This window comes from Bombus pascuorum, chromosome 2, assembly GCF_905332965.1.
Source record: "Bombus pascuorum chromosome 2, iyBomPasc1.1, whole genome shotgun sequence".
NCBI lineage: Eukaryota > Metazoa > Arthropoda > Insecta > Hymenoptera > Apidae > Bombus > Bombus pascuorum.
This window is the reverse complement of record NC_083489.1, coordinates 19,493,448-19,512,365: the sequence shown is the minus strand read 5'-3', so window position 1 is coordinate 19,512,365 and position 18,918 is coordinate 19,493,448. Positions and strand designations below refer to the sequence as shown.

At 34.1% G+C, this 18,918-nt stretch overlaps 1 protein-coding gene across 3 annotated transcripts in view; it reads left to right on the top strand.

The window, feature by feature from the left end:
- Window positions 1-18,918, top strand: part of LOC132904481 (uncharacterized) — a 42,278-nt gene that overhangs the window by 16,742 nt on the left and 6,618 nt on the right. For all 3 annotated transcript variants that reach the window (XM_060955021.1, XM_060955023.1, XM_060955022.1), the window contains one exon: window positions 16,744-16,883. In XM_060955021.1, coding sequence (XP_060811004.1) covers window positions 16,745-16,883 — 139 coding nt within the window. In that variant the 5' untranslated portion in view covers window position 16,744. The remainder of the gene's footprint in view (window positions 1-16,743; window positions 16,884-18,918) is intronic.

Sequence of the window (18,918 nt, the reverse complement as noted above, 5' to 3'; positions counted from 1 at the left end):
CTGCTTTACCCTGTGCTGGTTACTATTTTCAGGGTTTTTTTGCTCTTCTTTTTTTCAACAGGAGTCAATGACTTCGCCAATGCACGAACCTGTGTGTGTTTACGTCAAAATCTACATCGCTCAGGAATTGGTAGGAAGTTTTGACAAAGAGAACGATTTCAGCGTTATCGCTGTACGTTGATGGAGGATATCCAAATATAGTACTGGTTATCGCCTTAATTTAGAACTATGCCCGCGTGCATGCAAACGCGTGTATCATACGCAACGATCACCCGTTTGATTACAATTTAGCTCACAGCCGGCAATATTTCGCAACTTCGTTGAAATTGGATTAAGGAACGTGCCGGATGATAAATAAATTGTTCTCGCGGCCGAGGAAAATTGCAAATAATCGTGATATGAATTCCTTGGTAACCTCAAAATGTTGAAGTTTCTTATTTTTTGTAGAGCATATATAGCGTTCAAGAAATATCAAATTTATATGAACATTTACGATTTACAGTAGTTTACAAAAGTATACGACTAATTATAGAAAATACTTTTATGAATATATGTATTATGTATGTGTTATATGGAATTTGGAAGTTCCGTTTTTCACTTAATTTCTACATTAAGTGTTAACATACTTTAAACTACTATAACTAGTAAACTATAGTAAAATGCTATATGTATATCTTTAATGTTAGAAATATGTGGGCATATATTTAATATTAAATGTTATAGATTAATTTGTATTCCATATTCAAAACACCCGATACATTTTTTCTAATGTAATGAAAATTTTAGTGCAATTGGTGAATACTCATTCCTACGAAGATATTCCATTCCAAAGGGAGCTGAGTCTCACATGTTTTCAAGCTTCCTTTTCAATTTTCGAATGTGAATGCGTATATGTTATGTACACGGTATACAGTACACACGTCTCTGTCATCGAACGTGACACAATGGCCATCGATGAGACGACGACTCTCGACAAAGGTAAAAGTTGCTGTATTGTCTCTCGGCTTCCACGATATCCACTGGAGTGTACCGATAATTTTGTCAATTCCGACTGGTGGCAACGCCGCTTTTTCTTCTTTCTGGATACAAGACAAATAGCAACGGTTTTCAATTACCTTTCACAGCACATAGGTTTTTTTTATTGTTAGACGCCTGGTAGATTTTAACCTGCCACAGGGGTTGTTGGCACTTTTAGCCTTTACTCTTCATGAAAATTAATTACTTTTTTAGTTTTTTTGTTTTGTTTGTTTGTTTTCACAGTAACTGTTTATACTCTTTTTCCTTTTTATATTTTCTACTTTTTATTTATATCGTGCACCGCAGATCAATTTGACAGTCATTGGAATAGTTTTGACGTTAAGTGTCCTTTACAATAGTAAAATGTTTTTTTTTTATAGTTTATTTTGTTTTTTTTACAATTTGTGCTGAAGAACATTTGGTAAAGTATTATATCTTAGTTATTAGGAACAAAAAAATAAAAATAAAATATAGCATGTGGGTGGCTACCCCCAGCGGGGTGCCATCTTCGTGTTTACTAGGTTATATCTTTTATTTATAGTAAAATGTGTTCACCGATTGTAAGATATATCCACTCAGTCAGACATTAACATTTTTGTTAAAAATATTTTTTTATTGGGAATGGTATAAGCCGAATTTTCGATATTTGAAATAATCAATATAATGGATACGTATAAAGGATCACTGCACGTATTGAATATATTAAGTACTTAAAGTAACAGAAGAATTAATATTCACGAGTAATTCAGAAGATCAGATCTTTGCGTTTTTGTAACCTTTAATAGGTGATTCTTCTAGACATATGTGAAATAAATTCGAATCTGCAAACCATTTTTTCCTAGAATCTACAATTTTCGACAATATCATTTAAACATTTACATATGTGTAAATAATGATCAGAGTAAAAAAAAACACCTAAAACACGCCATTTTTTGCTTATATTATTCAGTTTATTTCAAAAACTAAAAAGCTGAGAAATGATTTAACCATAGTACGCAATAGAGTAGACATTTCTGTTCAGGAAAGGATCAAGAAAAAGTAGAAAATCATGTTTTGTTTCCAATATAAAAGCGAAACAGTAACAAAACACATGGCGGTGGCGGTGATGCTCAATGTTGGCGGTTCCCCCGTCTGCTGCTCGGCGTAATAGAATCGCTAAACGCGTGCGGCTGTTATCCTCCAGTATTGAGTATCATTACCGTTGCTGCGTGTTTTGCCAAAATTTTTCGCTTTTATATTGGAAACAAACCATGATTTTTCAGCTTTTCTCGATGCTTTCCTTAGCATAAATGTCAGCTGCGTCACATGATATAGTTAGATTTTCTTTTAGGCTTTTAGTTTTTGAAATAAATTGAAAAATGTAAGGAATGTCCACAGAATTTTTTCGTCTCAATTGCAACTCAATAGTTGCTAATGTAGAAGCACAAAACGTCTCCGAAATTGAAAATTTGCAATTACGTTCAAAATTATTTTTTTTTTTTTAAATTGTGGGTTCTAGGTAAAAACGTTTTGCAGGTTCGTGTTTACCTCTCTACGGTCTACAGAAATCGCCTATTAAAGGTTGCAAAATTAAATACGTGTTGAACAGTGTTATCAGCGACGAAATGGATAGTGAATATTCGATGTAATTACATTCCCCTTTATATTTCTACAATATAACATCACTCTATAAACTTTCCAGTAATGATCAAAGCTATGAAAGACTGTAATTAAGACCAAACTACAAACAAGATGAACATACATGTATACTTTACACTCCTTCATCAAAGCTTTCATTCATTTGAATCTCTCCTAACCTGTTACGTCTTCGAAACTTCTTAAGACATATATAACGTGTATAAGTACAAAGATCTGGAAATTAGTAAACGAGCTTCAAAGTGTTCGTATGGTACCTGTTCCGTACAATAGCTCGCCTCTTGTTATATTCCAGGACATCTTCAAAGAATCTGTTAATCCGAGCTTCCATCATGGCGGAAAGAACGCATCGTGTTCCAATGTGTGAACTCCTATACAACATACACATAAGTATTTTCCTCTTCCACGAGATTCCTCCAACATGAGTTTTTACCTTCCTTTGTCACCTTCGTGTGTCTGTTCATTTTCTCAACATCGCGTCGGTTCTATCTGGCACGCCTCTGTAAACAAAAGCAAAGCCGCATTGCTGGACTCCACGATGCACACAGAGCGAGAGAAAGAAGAAGGAAGGATACGACGAGGGTGGTCTGGAAGGGGGTAGGGATCTTTTAAAAATAGCTTTCTCCACAAGAAAGCCTCGAGTGGGTTTCTCTAATTAAACAGAATTTCCTTGGTTAACCACACCGACAAGTGTCGCCAGGACTCTCTCTCTCTCTCTCTTTCTTGTTGCACTGGATCTATACTCGCGCCACTATCACTGCGGCTAATTATGCAGGTTAGTGACTGTTCTCAATTTTCACTATTTTATTTCAGTTTTTCTTTTTTTTTCACAGGTTTATTGTATTACTAGACAGTGGACTTTTATATAGATTCATATTTTTATGAACATATTTAAAGAAATAGAACTCAATTAGAAATCTGTTTCACCCCCTTAGAATTACAACGATCACTTTGTAAATTTTATATATTCTTAAATGTTACATTTTGTAAATTTTTGTATATGTAAATTTTCTATAAATGCATTGACCTTTTTGATAAATTTTGGTTGGATTAAGCTGAAAAGGCATTAGGTTAAAAAGCTTTCTCCTTATTATAATTACCTCACTGAGGTTTCTATCTTTGTTTCTCCCTTTCCCAACCCCTTTTTTCCTTCCTCTCTTTTAATCTACAAGTTCTACAGCACGGTCACGCCAAGTATACAGAGCAGACTGCTCCAAATTTTCTGATTTACGTCGATAATATCGTCTCCAAGAGGGAAATGGGTCAAAAGAATGTTACGTGTTATCAAAGGGAATATAAATTTGATCGAATAAAATCGTTCCAGCGGAGACGTACGAAGTAGCGTCGAACGGATTACATGTACATAGGTTAGGGTAGCCTTTTGTTAGTTCTATGTCGATGAAACTAATAATATTTATCTGTCTGCTCGTAACGTATTTAAGAAAGCAAGTTTGCACAAAGTGCGACTTCCTCGCTAGGTATAACTAGACCTAGAGGAGAAGCTTATCTCCGTTACGACCCAAAAACCGTTTTAGATACATGATAACTCATTTTAGTAATAATATTTGATTCATGTTACGAACTGAGATGTTTACAATAGTTCCAAGTTCCTTCAATTGGTCAAGTTAATTCGACATCTGATATTTTTTTTGGCAGAAGTTATATATTTATGTTTAATATAACATTTTCCTTCGGAAATAACAATATCGTGTGAATGTAAATTAAATGGCAATTTCGAATGACTTACTTTGCGCAGTTAAATGTTTTTTTTTCCATTGTCAGAATTCACTGCAGAAATTTCATCTTCAGCTCTACTTCTTTTTTATCTTGGCTTTTTCTTAATCGCGAGCATCGCGTACGTTGGTTGCTGGTGGATTTTTCCTCTGTCGTTTCTGTGACTGTTTTCCATGTTTTTATTTCGTTAGTGCTTTATAATTGAAGAAAAAAGCGCTTCCCAAGTAATAAGGGCGGAACCTCTAAAACATAGCTTTCTTACGGTTCTGCTATAGAAAAAGCTCGAGTGGACTTCCGTAATTAAAGAGAATTTTCCGAGTGACATGTCAAATTAACCTAACGACTTTCGTACTCTGTTACGCTGGAGTTTTAACGATTTCGAATTCCCCTCCCACATTTCATCCTTTCTTTTTAGCCCTCCTATATATATATACACATACATACACTCTTGTTACGTTCCACCGCGCGGTCTAGTGATTTCAAAGATTTCAGAGTATTATGTATTTTTGTTAGCTGGTAGGCATTTAATTTTCGCTAAACTAATAAGGATACGTTTGAAATTGTGCATATACAGGCACCAAAAGAATTTTTCTGTAAACGAACATCGTTATTATTTGATATTTGTCAAGGTGGAGATTAAAGAAAATGTTTCTCAATTTTGTTGATAAATAAATAAAAAACAATACGATATAATTGCAGGATTTTTTAACAAATTGCAAACGCGTATTTCGAATGCAATATATATATATAAATATATATATAAATATATATATATGCAATATATATATTGCATATATATATTGCATATTAATGAAGCGCGTTAATTAAATTATTCCCAGCAAACGCAACAGTTAGAGAATCCGATTCATTGTTACTTATTACTGCAAGTATTATTGTTGAAACGCATTATGTTCAAAATCGCAGTAAGTAATGTATGCCTGTGTTAATGTAAACAATTTTATTGCTCATGGCACACAGTGTATTAAAGGAAAAGAGACTAATTGCGTTTCATAACAGAGAGGTTACAAAAATTGTATGGCAAATTTTCTCTTCATTAAAATTTTTACCATGACATTTATCGAAAAATTAAATTAAGCCTACAAAAATGTAAAATCGCTTTAAGTCTCATACATAAAAATAATCTATGAATAGAAGTATCTGTTGCACCAATGCAAGATGGCGAATAACTTAGCAGCAGTCACCCGCTATACATCTCTTCGATTTATCTTTCTATTCGAAATTGATTTTTCAACGGACATGTCACAGAGAATGCAGAGTTACGCTGCTTACCCCCTATACCCATGGATGCTTGCAGATCCTGAAAGCTTGAGATTCGCCAAATTCCATAGTTTACAGTCGAATGACGAGGACAACTTCCATTCTCCACCTAGAGACGTATAATATCATTCCTAACCTCACAACCGACAAACTGAAAATAAACGTGCCGACTCAACTTTCATGGAAATAGTCTTTATTGTTATAAACTTATATATGCATCTATTATATTTGCACATACATATATTCCTGGAAATATGTAATGGAAAAATATAAGAAAAATTTTGGATATCATATTTTTCTATTCATGGCTAAAGCATTAAAGGTGAGAATATATGGTAGAGCGATATCTCGACCAGTTTCCTGTGCAGCGTCGTTGCTCAGGTCGATAGTATTGATATCAGACGTTACTGTTGGTTCCATAGAAATGGATATTATAACTGATTCCGTTCCTCTCTTCATCCTTACAACGCGCAGGGAGGGTAAGGAAATCAACAATACAGTTCCTCGTTAAAAGAAGCGTTTCTATGTATGGTAGTTTATAGACTCGCGCACCCGATTGCTATCTTTGCCTGTCATAAAAACATGCTTCTTTTTATGATTTTCTTATACGTACTTCAATTCTACAAATAATAACTCTTATTAATATTTACACATATTTTTTTCTTTTTTTTTTTTACTGTATGCTGTACGTTCATGTCTTGAATATTTCTTCAAAATTCAAACGTAGGAAAGTCAATGTCGCGTATATATGTGTAAACAGCAAAGAACCAAATAAATCCTGAACATACATTTTTAACCTTTTCGACCTCCCTGAAACGCGCTGCCATCGTAGGATTGAAAAGTTTACCTTAGAGGTAAACAGAAAATCCTCTCATGAAGTCCTATTGTGAGAATTCCCTTCCCAAGAAAAGAACACGTGGACGACAGGCGATTAGTTATCGTCAAAACACATGTCGAGGGTTATTCGTGGTTGGAGAGATCACCGTGTTACTTTTTCACGATAGAGATTATTTCGTGAGCCGACATATGTCCCCCGGACATATGACATCAAGATACTCCTTCCAGAGTTCTTTCAACTCAAAGGGTTCTTTCGATGTTCCAGGGTGATGTCATGCTCATAAAATTTACCCTAAGGACTCCTTCAATTGTCGTAGTTATAATAACTGTTTACAGACAGCGTTGCCATTGCTGTACGTGTAAAAATTTCAGTTTATGGTCATCAGAGAGATATCTGATTTATTTTAATTGTTATAGAGGATATATGCGGTGACTCATGAAAGTATTTTAATAATAGTAGAATAATAATAGTAAAAATAATAGTAGAATAGTAGAAAGTATAGATTAAGTTAATGAATTAATTTGATTATACTGATAAAATTTGAAACCATTAAATGTATTATGTCTAAGTTACAAGATATTTATCGCAAACATATATATAGTAAAAAATTAGTTTACTGCATGAATAGCCATTTTAAACATATAGAAAGTGTTAAGAATTATCCCACATACTGAACACATATTGAGGTTTATTAATATAAAGTATAATTGATTGTTCAGATAATTTTAGCCCCTATGCATTGTATTCGTAATAAATATTTTCTAACTTTTATGTACATTGTATATTCGGAAATAGTTTCTAGAAGTGCTCAGGTATCTTTTCCAGCTACTGTACGTTTTGTCAGTTTCTTTATAAAAAGACAGGATCGTAATGTTTCGTATAGTTCATAAAATTCCCTTCGTCTTCGGATTTCAGCCTTGTTCTTTTTTACTGTTTGAAGTATAAATACGTATATATAGCCAGTGGTTATTGCGACTAACTCGATATGCCACTTCACGAAGGCCATTACGCATAAATACAATTTCTGAATTACGATCACTTATTATTATTATTATCACGATGATTGCAGATGACGCCCACTGTATGAGTAATTAGTAATACATATTCTTGGACGGTAATTCCATCTCGTAAATAACATGGACTACTAAGCAGTGTAACACGATACTAGAAACTTTCTTCATCGATGTCGCCACAATAATAGGCTGTAAGAATGCTGGAAATTGCGGTTTTTATTGCATGAAATTGCAGACTCTGTTAAGACCTGTTTACAAACAATCTATCGACATGTTATTACGCAGGGTTGCGGTTTCGTAGTCTCGTTTTTTTTCGCCAGTGTCCAACCCTCGATTTAATCAACCGAATAACACGAGAGAAGAAAGTATACGACACGTAGCTCGTTTTAAAGTTAAAATGGAAAGTCGTTGGATTATATAAGAAATTCTGAATTATTCATGACTGAAATTGAACGATACGGATTTGTTCCATTCTATTGGGCATGCGACACAAAAAGTATTTATTGAAATTCTTTTGTCTTATTATTCGATGAAAGTTCTTTAGCTCTTCTGTCGTCCTCGCCACAGTATCAAGGTTGTAAAACAAACTGCTTCTTGTCGATCGTCTCGTTAGTCTTCTTACTCGATAAAACGACTAACAATAGTGATGTGACCAGATATTGTAACGACACCTTACATTGATCTTCGCAATGTCGATACATCTACTACGGAGAAAATACTCGTGTCACGTTTGACAACAAATGAAAGCAACAAAGTTACTTTGACAAATGAAATTGTTATCTTACCAATCTTTATGAAAAGATATGTTTATAGCTAGTATATCTTTGATATCTAAGCAAATATTCGATTTTTAATCTATTCTAATTTATTCGACTAATTTATTCGATTTGGTTGAGTATATTTAAGGTATTAGATCTTTATAATATTTAGAATGAGCATTATCTATTCAAGTCAATTGAAGTTCTATGTGAACAAAGTCCAAATTTATCCCTATTGTATTCCATTTTCTCTTCAAAGAAATGTTTGGCAGTTGTGTATTCACACTGTGACAGACTAAAGAATCGAATTTGAAATGAAGAACACGAGGTTGTAGTAACGAGTTTTCCGGTGGCTTTGTCCTTGTCTTGAATTTCGTTCCCGAAACAGCCGGTTTGGGAACCACTGTTTCGCACAGGATCAATTTCAAGAGATCTCTTTGAAGACGTACTCAAAGCGTTGCATATTATGCGCCTCTAACTGTACATCGTTCAAACGCGTATGATGCAAGGAAGGACCTTGAAACAATGATTTATGCGTATCGTCATGTGCACCCTTTACCAAATCAATCTGCAGCTTCCGTGGCCGGGATCGGTCAGGGCCGTCGTACAGTGTCGCAATTTTGTCGCGCCACCACACGTCGTTCCGCATATTTATGAACCTCCATTGAAAATGCACCGCCTTTTCTCACAGAAATTTAGTGGACCAGCCAACATTTTTACATATTATGCACACGTATACATTGTAGGATGGATTTAAAGAGATTAAAAATTTAATTCCACTAAAATTTCATCTCGTTAAAGCGTCAGATGTTATAATAGAGGTTAATAAACGTTAAATGAACAGATGCAAATATTCTTAGCATCGGAATAAGATAGTGATATTTTATCTCGACTGTTATCGAACGTTCATTTATAATAATGGTCTGCATCTTCATATGTATAATGTTTGTGAAAATTTGATAATAGAAGACAAAGCATTCCACGTGATACACAAAGTGGTAATTAATCTCGAAAATTAATCCAACGAACAATTATCGTGGTGAGAGATATGTATTGAAAATAGCACGCTCAGTACGCCATATGTTCTTCGGAATAGATTAAATTTCCCGGATGATCACGTCGCTTCGAAATTATAATTATGGTTTATTCAATATTCTGTACTAACGTTTAATCGCGTATCGGAATAGCCTGAAAGTGATTCTGTATGTAACATTAATTAGAAACATAATTTGAGGAATGTTATTCTTTTGTGTTGTATTATTCGAGTGTTACAATCTATTGAATGTAATACCACTTGCCAGATTTTAAGTAATTAATAAGATCAAAAAACTTAGTTGATTTTATAAAACTTTTATGAGATACAAATACTCAGAGTTGTACATTTCCGAAAAGCGTTTGTAATCTGGATATATTCCATCTACTATAGTCCTGCCATCGTTCGTTTGTGCGAAGTTTAATATACGTAGCTAATTCATTTTCCGTCTTCCTTTTACCACAGTCTTTGCCTTCTCCACCTTTGTCTCTGACCAGCATTTGCTTTATTTAGTGAATATGTTCTCTTTAACTTCGTGCACATTTTATTTCGCTTACTTATGAGCTTTTTACTACTTGATCCTCTTAATATGTATATATTATATATATATTATTACATATAATTCCTTAAATCACTACTATTTCTTTACCTCTTTTATTCTCATTTAATACCTTCGCGCATATTTTCTCTCTTTTTTTATGATATTTTTCTTTTCTTCAATTACTTTTCCAATTTTCAATTTACTCCTTCTTTCTCTTTTCTTCTTTTCTCTATTTTTCGTCTCTTCCAATTCTTTTCCCAGAAACTCGCACACATGTTTTCCATTTCTTGCCATTTTTCCCTCAGTCACTCCATTTCCATCAAAGTTCCATTTTAGTCCCTTTATAATTCTTCAAACTTTTAAATCCTTTTCTCTACCTCTTTTGACAAACTATTTTACTCATTTTCATTCGTCTCTTTCGTTTCTTTTTTGGTTTCCCCCCGTTCCCATTTCTTTCGATTTTTCTTCACGTGTTCCCGATTTTTACCCCCTCTCCTTCTTTTCTTCTCGTTCTTCTGCTGCTCCCCTCTCTTCCGTACTCTTTCCAACGATCCCTTTTTCTCTCACCAGTGGCCGTTCTTTTCACCCCATAAGAATGCAGCCTGTGCGAAATGGCACTGCTACGAGCACGATTCGCGGAACTGCAGCTGCCGTTCATTAACGCGCGGTTATTAAACTTTTCGCCGCTGGTTTCGGCCCGATTTGTGCTATTCTCTTATGCCTACCTCCCTCGTTAAAATTCATTCTTCCAGGCCTTCAACATTCACAGCTATTTTCGTGTTAATCCTCTCTTCTGTTGGGATTCCGAACGAACTTCAATTCGACATTCTGTTCTTATGTGTTGAAATGTTGTTACATCGCCTTTTATACAATTTACTTAATATAAGTGGAATTAATTATCAGAATACTTCCAACGTTGTGTAGGAAGTTTAAAAATTATTGTACTAAAATTGATTATAGTGTGTGAAGGAAATTTGGTTTAGGAAATTTCGACTTTGTATTTACAACTGCTATTTACAATCTACAATTGCTTTGCACCTTTTAAAAAGACTCAGTTTTTTTTACATTTGAAAGTTTAATAATTTACATAAGGATACATAAAACTGAACACTGTAATTTTTCATCGGCTTATAACCTGTTTGATATATAGCGCCGCGAATATTATATCGCGCAATATCATTTTCCGTGAGTAATATTACTAAAAACGGAAATTTTATTGTACCTTAGTGCCGTAAAATTAGTAGTTGAAAAACGAAGTTCGTACGAAATTTATGCTTCATAAATCGTACGCACCTGACAGAATTCCGTAACATTAATTTTAATGAGGCATTGCTGCTTTGTCATACGCTGGCATAATTATTAACCTACAAAAAGTATATAATAAAAAACTATTAATAGAATTTGAAAAAAAGATAGAACTATCTGGTGCAGTATTTGTTTAAATTCAAGTAAAAATTACGGATATAAGCTTTCAAAACGAAGAGTGAAAAACGAGGTGAAGGAACCAGCTTAATTATAAATTTAAAAAGTTGGAAGCTAGTTTCTCGTTTGTAACGCCTCGTTAACGAAGACAGTTGCTTCTTAAGATTAATTAACATCCCTCTCGTCGAAACGAGGTTATAATACGTCGGGCCGCGAGTTCTCCCGACATTAAAAAATCATTGCTCCCTTCCCCCTCATTCCATGACCTCTTTTTTTCTTTCAGTCTGCGATGTTTCCCACGTTTCGATAATAATTAAACCCGTCTGTACGAACAAAATGCTAATAGTGCCTGATCAATTGAACTTTAGCTGAACCATTAGTACCTGTATTAACTGCCGCCAAACATGAATCCACCTATATGAACGTCTAACAATAAGATGTAAAGAGTAGCAGCACGCGTTATGTGATTCTTAAGCCTCGCAGTCGATACAAGTTTGTAACATTATTATGTATTTAAGAGTAAATGTTTCATTGAATTGTCTGATATGAACATGAACTTCTATTAACCGAGCGAAAAATCATGGTTGGTTAGGGAAGATATAGGTAGATTCCTATTATATGAACGACCTGGTTATATGAACTAACTTGTCCCCCGACAGGCTATCAGAACACTCGTGCCCGTTTTCAATGTCATAAGAGATTGACGAACATCCGTCGCACTTTCTATTGAACTTCGGTTACCATCGAGCAAATTCCTCCATTTCGTTGGAAAGAAATGTGTGGCGTCGTATTTTAATCACTTTATCATTGTATTATGAAATTGTTGTACTATCATAACCTTCGACTTGGTTGTTAGAAAACGACATACGTTTCACAAAAACTATAAATAATCAATATTTGAAACAATTTTTTGAATTTTGTGTGAAGAAAAAGATAAAATGCTGTTCAAGAATTATTATATTGAATATAGTATAATCAATAAGAATAAAGAAATTTATACGAAGAATATCAAACGTGTACATTTGGTGAAAAAAAAAATATATATATATATATATTGCCATAGAATTAATCAGGCTCGAAAATATACATAGTTTATTCTATACATTATATAATATTTTAGAATGAAATAAACAAGAATATTTTATAGACTACCATCATAAACAAAATTGAAGGTGTTCCCGCTTTAAGGTCTCTTTAAATTGATGAAGGTATCTATATGCGTACAAGACATATACGACCCTAAAAGGATCAATCGATGTGCCTTGATAATGCTTTAATTTACAACCTCATTACATCCAATACTCCTATCAAGAGTATGTACATATCTAATATATTAGATAGAGGAGCAAAAAGCAACTGTGTATATAAGGATGAAAGATAAAATCGAGCTTTTGAAATGGAAATACAATCCATCCTTGTTCCATGGAAATAGAGTTTGTTCAAGACAATGAACACCAGAAACGGTAGTTTTATGCGGGTACCACGGAGTATTAATTTACTTCCAACGAGAAGTGCGTGCGACGAATATCCTCAGTAAAATCATCACAATTTCCATAGCAATATTAGCGCTCTCTGTTTACTAATCAGTAATTATATGTAGTCGCTCATTCCGCGAAAATTGAATCCACGGTTCAACGTTAGTCACTAACAATTACTATTTTTCATGCAATGCTTTCTAGTGGAGCTCATTAGTGAAAATGATCCAATGTTAACTGCACAACGTGTAGCGATAAAAATTTGCATAGTATTTCTCTTTTTCTAGCCTCTCCCTTCTTCTTTCCTCTTCTCAACCTAACCTATGTTCTATTCTACTGTGCTCTCTCCATCTCCAGTTTTAGTAACAGTTAGCGAATAATTGAATCGATATCGTTCGATCTTCTGGTCTTTGTTTCTTTTAGGAAATTAATTAAGACGTGGCATTCATTGCCGGGAGACATTCGATCGTCACGACTCGAGCTTTTCTGTATTCATAATTTCTTTTTTATGGAATACCGAAGAATATACATTTTTCTTTCTAACTTTCCCATTGTTTATCAACATGTTTATGATATACATACATACTAATATAAGTACAACAAAAGATATTAAATCATTTAATTGGTACTTTTAGGTTATGGATGACCCATAGATCCTTGGATTAAATTATCCAATTTATACTTATTCATGCGAGAGTAGATCCTTTTACATGGTAATTAAAAACTAATTGAGTAAAAATTAAAATTAAATAAATTAGTCAATTGAGGATAAAAATAGTCCATTTTAGAGAATCGCTCTATCTTCTTTTCTAGGTTACCTTTATTTATCTTCTTTGTCTATATTTTATCTGTAATGCACCCTTGCTACAAACTTATTACTCATAATTCATAAAACTTATCTACCATATCTCATAAAATATGTTATCCTCAGGTTATCATTTGATGAGCAAGTTTCTTTTGGGTTACAAGCTAAAAATTGCAGAAAGGACGTCCTATTCTATTTTACGAGTATTATTCTTATTAGTAATAAATTGAAATAGAAAAATATTCGAAGACAATTGTTTCCACTTTTTAAGAAACTAATATATTTGAGCCATGTCACAAAGCGAAGGCGCGACAAAGGGTAATCAATTTGTTACTTCTAAATGTATTGGTCGAAATAGGTGTTTTCAACTCTCGTAAAACGTTCGTTGCCGATATGCACGATGAAAAGGGAAGATTATATAGGAATACATAGTGTCCCAGTTTTATCGTTTTTTAAAACGCGATACCATGAATATTTTATCGACGACACCGATGAACTGTTACGTTCAAAATTAACTTTCCCCCGGTAAAATAAAGGCAAGGCCGCCAGTGCGTGTAAGCCGCTTATGTATTCGACGTTTATTGTCCGAACAATTTCGATTGATTGCACCGCAAAGTAGCTTCGTAATGAGATAAACATATCATTGTTTCATTGGCATTGATTGTCGAAATCGTTGACACAAATGGACAAGATTTCAGTAATTGCGGTGCAAATGTAAGAGACAAACGAACGTTTCCTCCTGTAGAAGGGTGACGAATTGCTTTTGGTATAATTTTCTCGCCCCCGCACTTCCCTATTAATTAACCTGACGATTTAACTCGTCCATGCATCTGTGTCAAACATCGGTTTACATACAGAACGAGATACGTAAAATACGAGGACCAAAATATTTTTGTGCATATTAAAGATATAAACCTAGAGATTTTAATCAAAATAAAAATGAAATGAAAAAAGTAATTATTCGATTTAATTTGTTTTTTGTGAATGAAAATATCAATCAGGTTTCAAGCTCACTTGCCTCCTTTTTTTTTTTAAATAGAATAGCATGTTTTAATCGGTTACATTTACTGAAAGTGTCTAACAAATACTTCGTCTAATATTTCATATTATAAGGCACATATGCAAATGAGATTACAGGTTGATAATAAATTAACTATAAAATGAAAGTAGCAAAGAACCTTCTATCTTTACTAATCGAATAGTGTTTTATCTTACTAATCTTCGTTATTATGTTGAACGTCTATGTCAAACATATAATTGTAACTTGTAAGCTCAGATTAAACATTTTTATTGCTGTATCTTCTTAAGACGTTATTAGAAAGTTAACATCTCCATTTCATCCTAACAATTAAATCTTGAAAAAGTATTTAGTGATTTTGATACCTTCTTGACGAAAGCTCTCACGAATTAAAAAATACAAAGTAAATCAAACAATTAAGTCTCTAAAACATTCGATGCGGACAACGTTTATTGAAAAATTCAAATGTTATGCTTTGCGTATCTCGCCCTGTACATGTATACAGTCAAGCATGTAATTATTCTACGCGATAAATTGGCATTTGTTTACGTGTAAAGCCATCGTCCTTTTCCGTATTTAATCGAATATTAAGACAGAAAACATTCGACGTTTATTTAACCGGTTCATTTAGTCCGCCTCTTCCGGTACAACGGCGCCCCGTTGATTTCAATAATTACGAGGAGAAGCCATTGAGGCTTGCAGCTTTGGCAATTAGTACTTCCCATGTTGTCGAGCGATTACAAAATTTACGAGGGACAAATGGGCGAAACTTTCCGACGATATGCAAACTACGGCCTCGTTTAACCGATGTTTTTAGACGTAACTTATCGCTTAAAATAAAACGAGCAATTATCTTGTCAATAACAACGAAAGTACCTGTAAAATAAAACATTGTTATTCGTTAAAATATTGTTCACACGTTGTTGGCCAATCATAGTTATGCTCGTGCATTAACTTGTGCCATTCTTATTAAAATATGTAATTTATGTTATACGTATAAGTAGTTGTTACAGGATTATCTAAATTGTTGCGTAATATCTTACTTAAATAAGCAAAGAACTTTTAACGTTTTATGTTTTCTTCTATTTGGGGAAAATATAAATATTCTGTTTGCTACGTATAACTTATAATACAACTTACAATGTACAAAATACTAAGTTTTATGCAAAATTATTGGAATTCATTTACTTCAAAAATATCTATGTAAAAAGATAGTAAATACGCATAAAATTTATAAAAATGCATGTCATTACAATATTGTTTTAACAAATGAATTCAATCTGATTCACACACAAAAGAAAAACTACGACTGGTGGTTTGATGTCTGCGAGGAACTTGTGATAGTAAAAACATTAGTTCTTGCCATAAGGGGTTCCAATCTCGCGGCAGTGGCGCGAACGAATTGACCCGTAAATTTTGAACGTGCCATACACGGGCGAAAAAATAACATTTGAATCGTGTGTTGGTAAAGGTCCGTGAGAAAACGAAAAAAAACAAGAATGTTGCCCGTCAAATTCGTGTTGGCACAGTGAAAATTGATTTGAACGCGATTTTTCAACGAACATCCGAATCAGTTTCCACGAAACTGACAGAAAAATAAGAACATCTTCGAAATCATGGTTTCTTCGAATTTTATGTTAACTGCGAAAATCTTTGGCTGATTATCCTCGAAATATTTGATTGAAAATACTTTTCCTGTAAATGTTTGCTACTTTTAAATTTAAAGAGTGTTTCAAGAATGTTGGATAAAAACTTAGGTATACGTTCTATGTGTTAAAACAAAAAAAAGAAAAAGAAATTGATATAATTGTTTTGAATAATAAATTTACTTATAAACTCATGTTTGTATGAAGCTTTTTCTTGCCTTTGATATGTATAACGTGTATCTATATAGATAGGAATATTCCTGTCAACCATTTTTTAAAAACTCTATACATGTATTTCAACATGGCGATATGTTGAAGTTTCTATAAGAAAACACGATGTTTCTTCCACTTCGATCCCATCATCCACTTCCGGTAGACGTGGCTTTTTTTCTTTTCGTTCAAGCCTATCCGACCTCGTTCCTCGATGCTCTGTCATATAATAATTAAAAGAGCGCTGATTAAAGGCAGAAGATTAACGAGGCGTTCAGCTTATCTTATTTTCTTACATTTTTTTCTTTTTTTGTGCGCAGAATGAAGCTGTGGTGGAGTTTGGCGCTGGTCGGTGTCGCCCTGTTGATGATCATCGTCACCACCAGAGCGGAATCTGATCTATGGGAGGAAGATGACAAGGAGGTTCTTGTACGAACTGTTCGTGGAACCAAAGAACGAGGTATATATTAAGTTTAATTAAGAATCTATATATACGTCACGTTGAAATAAGGTGAAATTGATTCCGGAGATACATCTTTTTAATATAATAAATTAAAAATGAGAAGAGAGAGAATCGAGGCTCCTCCAATTTCTTTATTTCTGATTTCGATTGAACTCCGGATTGGGAAGAAGAAAATTTAATAGTATATATTAGTCTAATATATCCTAACCTGAACCAATAACATTTAAATAAATTAAATAAGTAAATTAAATTGAGTAATATTAATTAAATCAAATCTAGCCCAAACCGATACCAATTCAAAATATGCATGAACTTTATATACGCATAGCTTTTAAAATAATGATCGTCACGTCGTGAAATCAGTGTCCTCTCTTCAAAAGTCATATCTTATAAAAAAAAAAAAAAAAAAAGAAAGAAAAATGGAGAGGGAACAAATTCAGAAATAAGAAACCTTCAAGCATTTTTCGACTTTGATCTTTCAAATACAACTTGGTTTTCTGGCCAAGATTTATTTACATTCTTCGAAAAGTCTTCATTAAAAGTTCCTTTGTAAGATTGAGTTTTAGAAGATCAACGGGTAGAATTGAAATCTTGCAAGTTCCGCGTAAGGTCCGTGTTACTTTCGTCAAGAGATGAAGAAACTTAATATCTGTTAAGTGTTTACAAGGTGTTCGAGTCAGGCTGTTTGCTCGCAGAGAGGTCGGTGGTGTAGTACCATGGCGTCGGTAACTGGGTCCCCTTTAAATTTCGCTTCCACATGGAAAGAAGTCACGTCCACTGTGTATGCACATAGTTACTCTTTAAAACCTCCTCGCAGGTGTTTTATCTTCATAAAAGCTCAGAGTTCGTTACCACGTAAATGTTTTAGGTTAGATGGCATCGGTTATGTTTGTTAGAATTAGATCGTCTTTACCGAACTTTAAATATTTAGACGGTTGTAAAGGTATAAAATAGAAGATTGCATTATACACAATAGCTTACGTCAAAATTGAAAGTCGTGGTATTATCCAAATCTTAGGTACCCAAATAATCACTCAAGTACTTAGGGTATCTTAAGTGTTAGGTGTGTGTATATGTTTTAGGTTAAGATATTCAGGAACGTTGAATATTTTAGCCGTTTTAAATACTTTTGATATCTATTTTAAATATAATATTTCAGATGGTTTCGGATCTTCAATATTTAAGAATCCATATACTTATTACACTTGCTCCAGTATTCACATACATACTCAACAATTTTTAGTATATATATTCGAGTACTCTTACCGTTTTGGATTCCATGCCATAATCTCAGCTACCAAATGTCTATATTATACTCCATGCTCTTAATTTCTCAAGTAAATATATTCTTGCACCAACATAACCTATAAACTCTTATCATTCAGGTGTCCTGTAAACTTTCTCCACGAATTCTTATCCTCGACATCTCTACGAAGCAACAAAAAAAAAAAAGACAATCAATCCTCAATTGACAGTAATAAACAAAGCAGGAAAGAAACTAAAGATAACGCGACACATTGGCGAGGTCGATCGAGCGTATAGCATATAAGAAAAGACGGTCCTCGGTGCGGATTGAGCGGTGGTATCGCGAACCCTGGCTTGCGGAATGAAAAGCTTCTTTTGTCTCTATGCGGCTCTTTCTCTCATCTTTCGGGCTTCCTTTCCCGCGGCCAGGACTGGGAATACAATTGAAATATCATCCAGTGGCGCGCACCGTTTCATTGTTGACTAAGATCATTTGGTCTTAGAAATTTATTCGGTCCAGGATCGTGCTTCCGAAAGGTCACAGGCGCGGGCGTGAGAGAGGGAAGCAAGGGCTTTTCTTCGAGTTCCTTTTCAGAGCGGAACAAGTCGCCGAAAGAAGGGCAAAGCTGAAATTCCAACTTCGAGGATCACATTGAATTACAGGTCGAGCTACGAAGCGCGCGCTATGGCTTTTAGTTGCTGCAAGTTTCTACTCACACGTTTTCCATCCTCGCCTCCAACTCGGTAATTTTACTCTACCGAGTTCTTGTTCTAGGGGTGCAGGAAG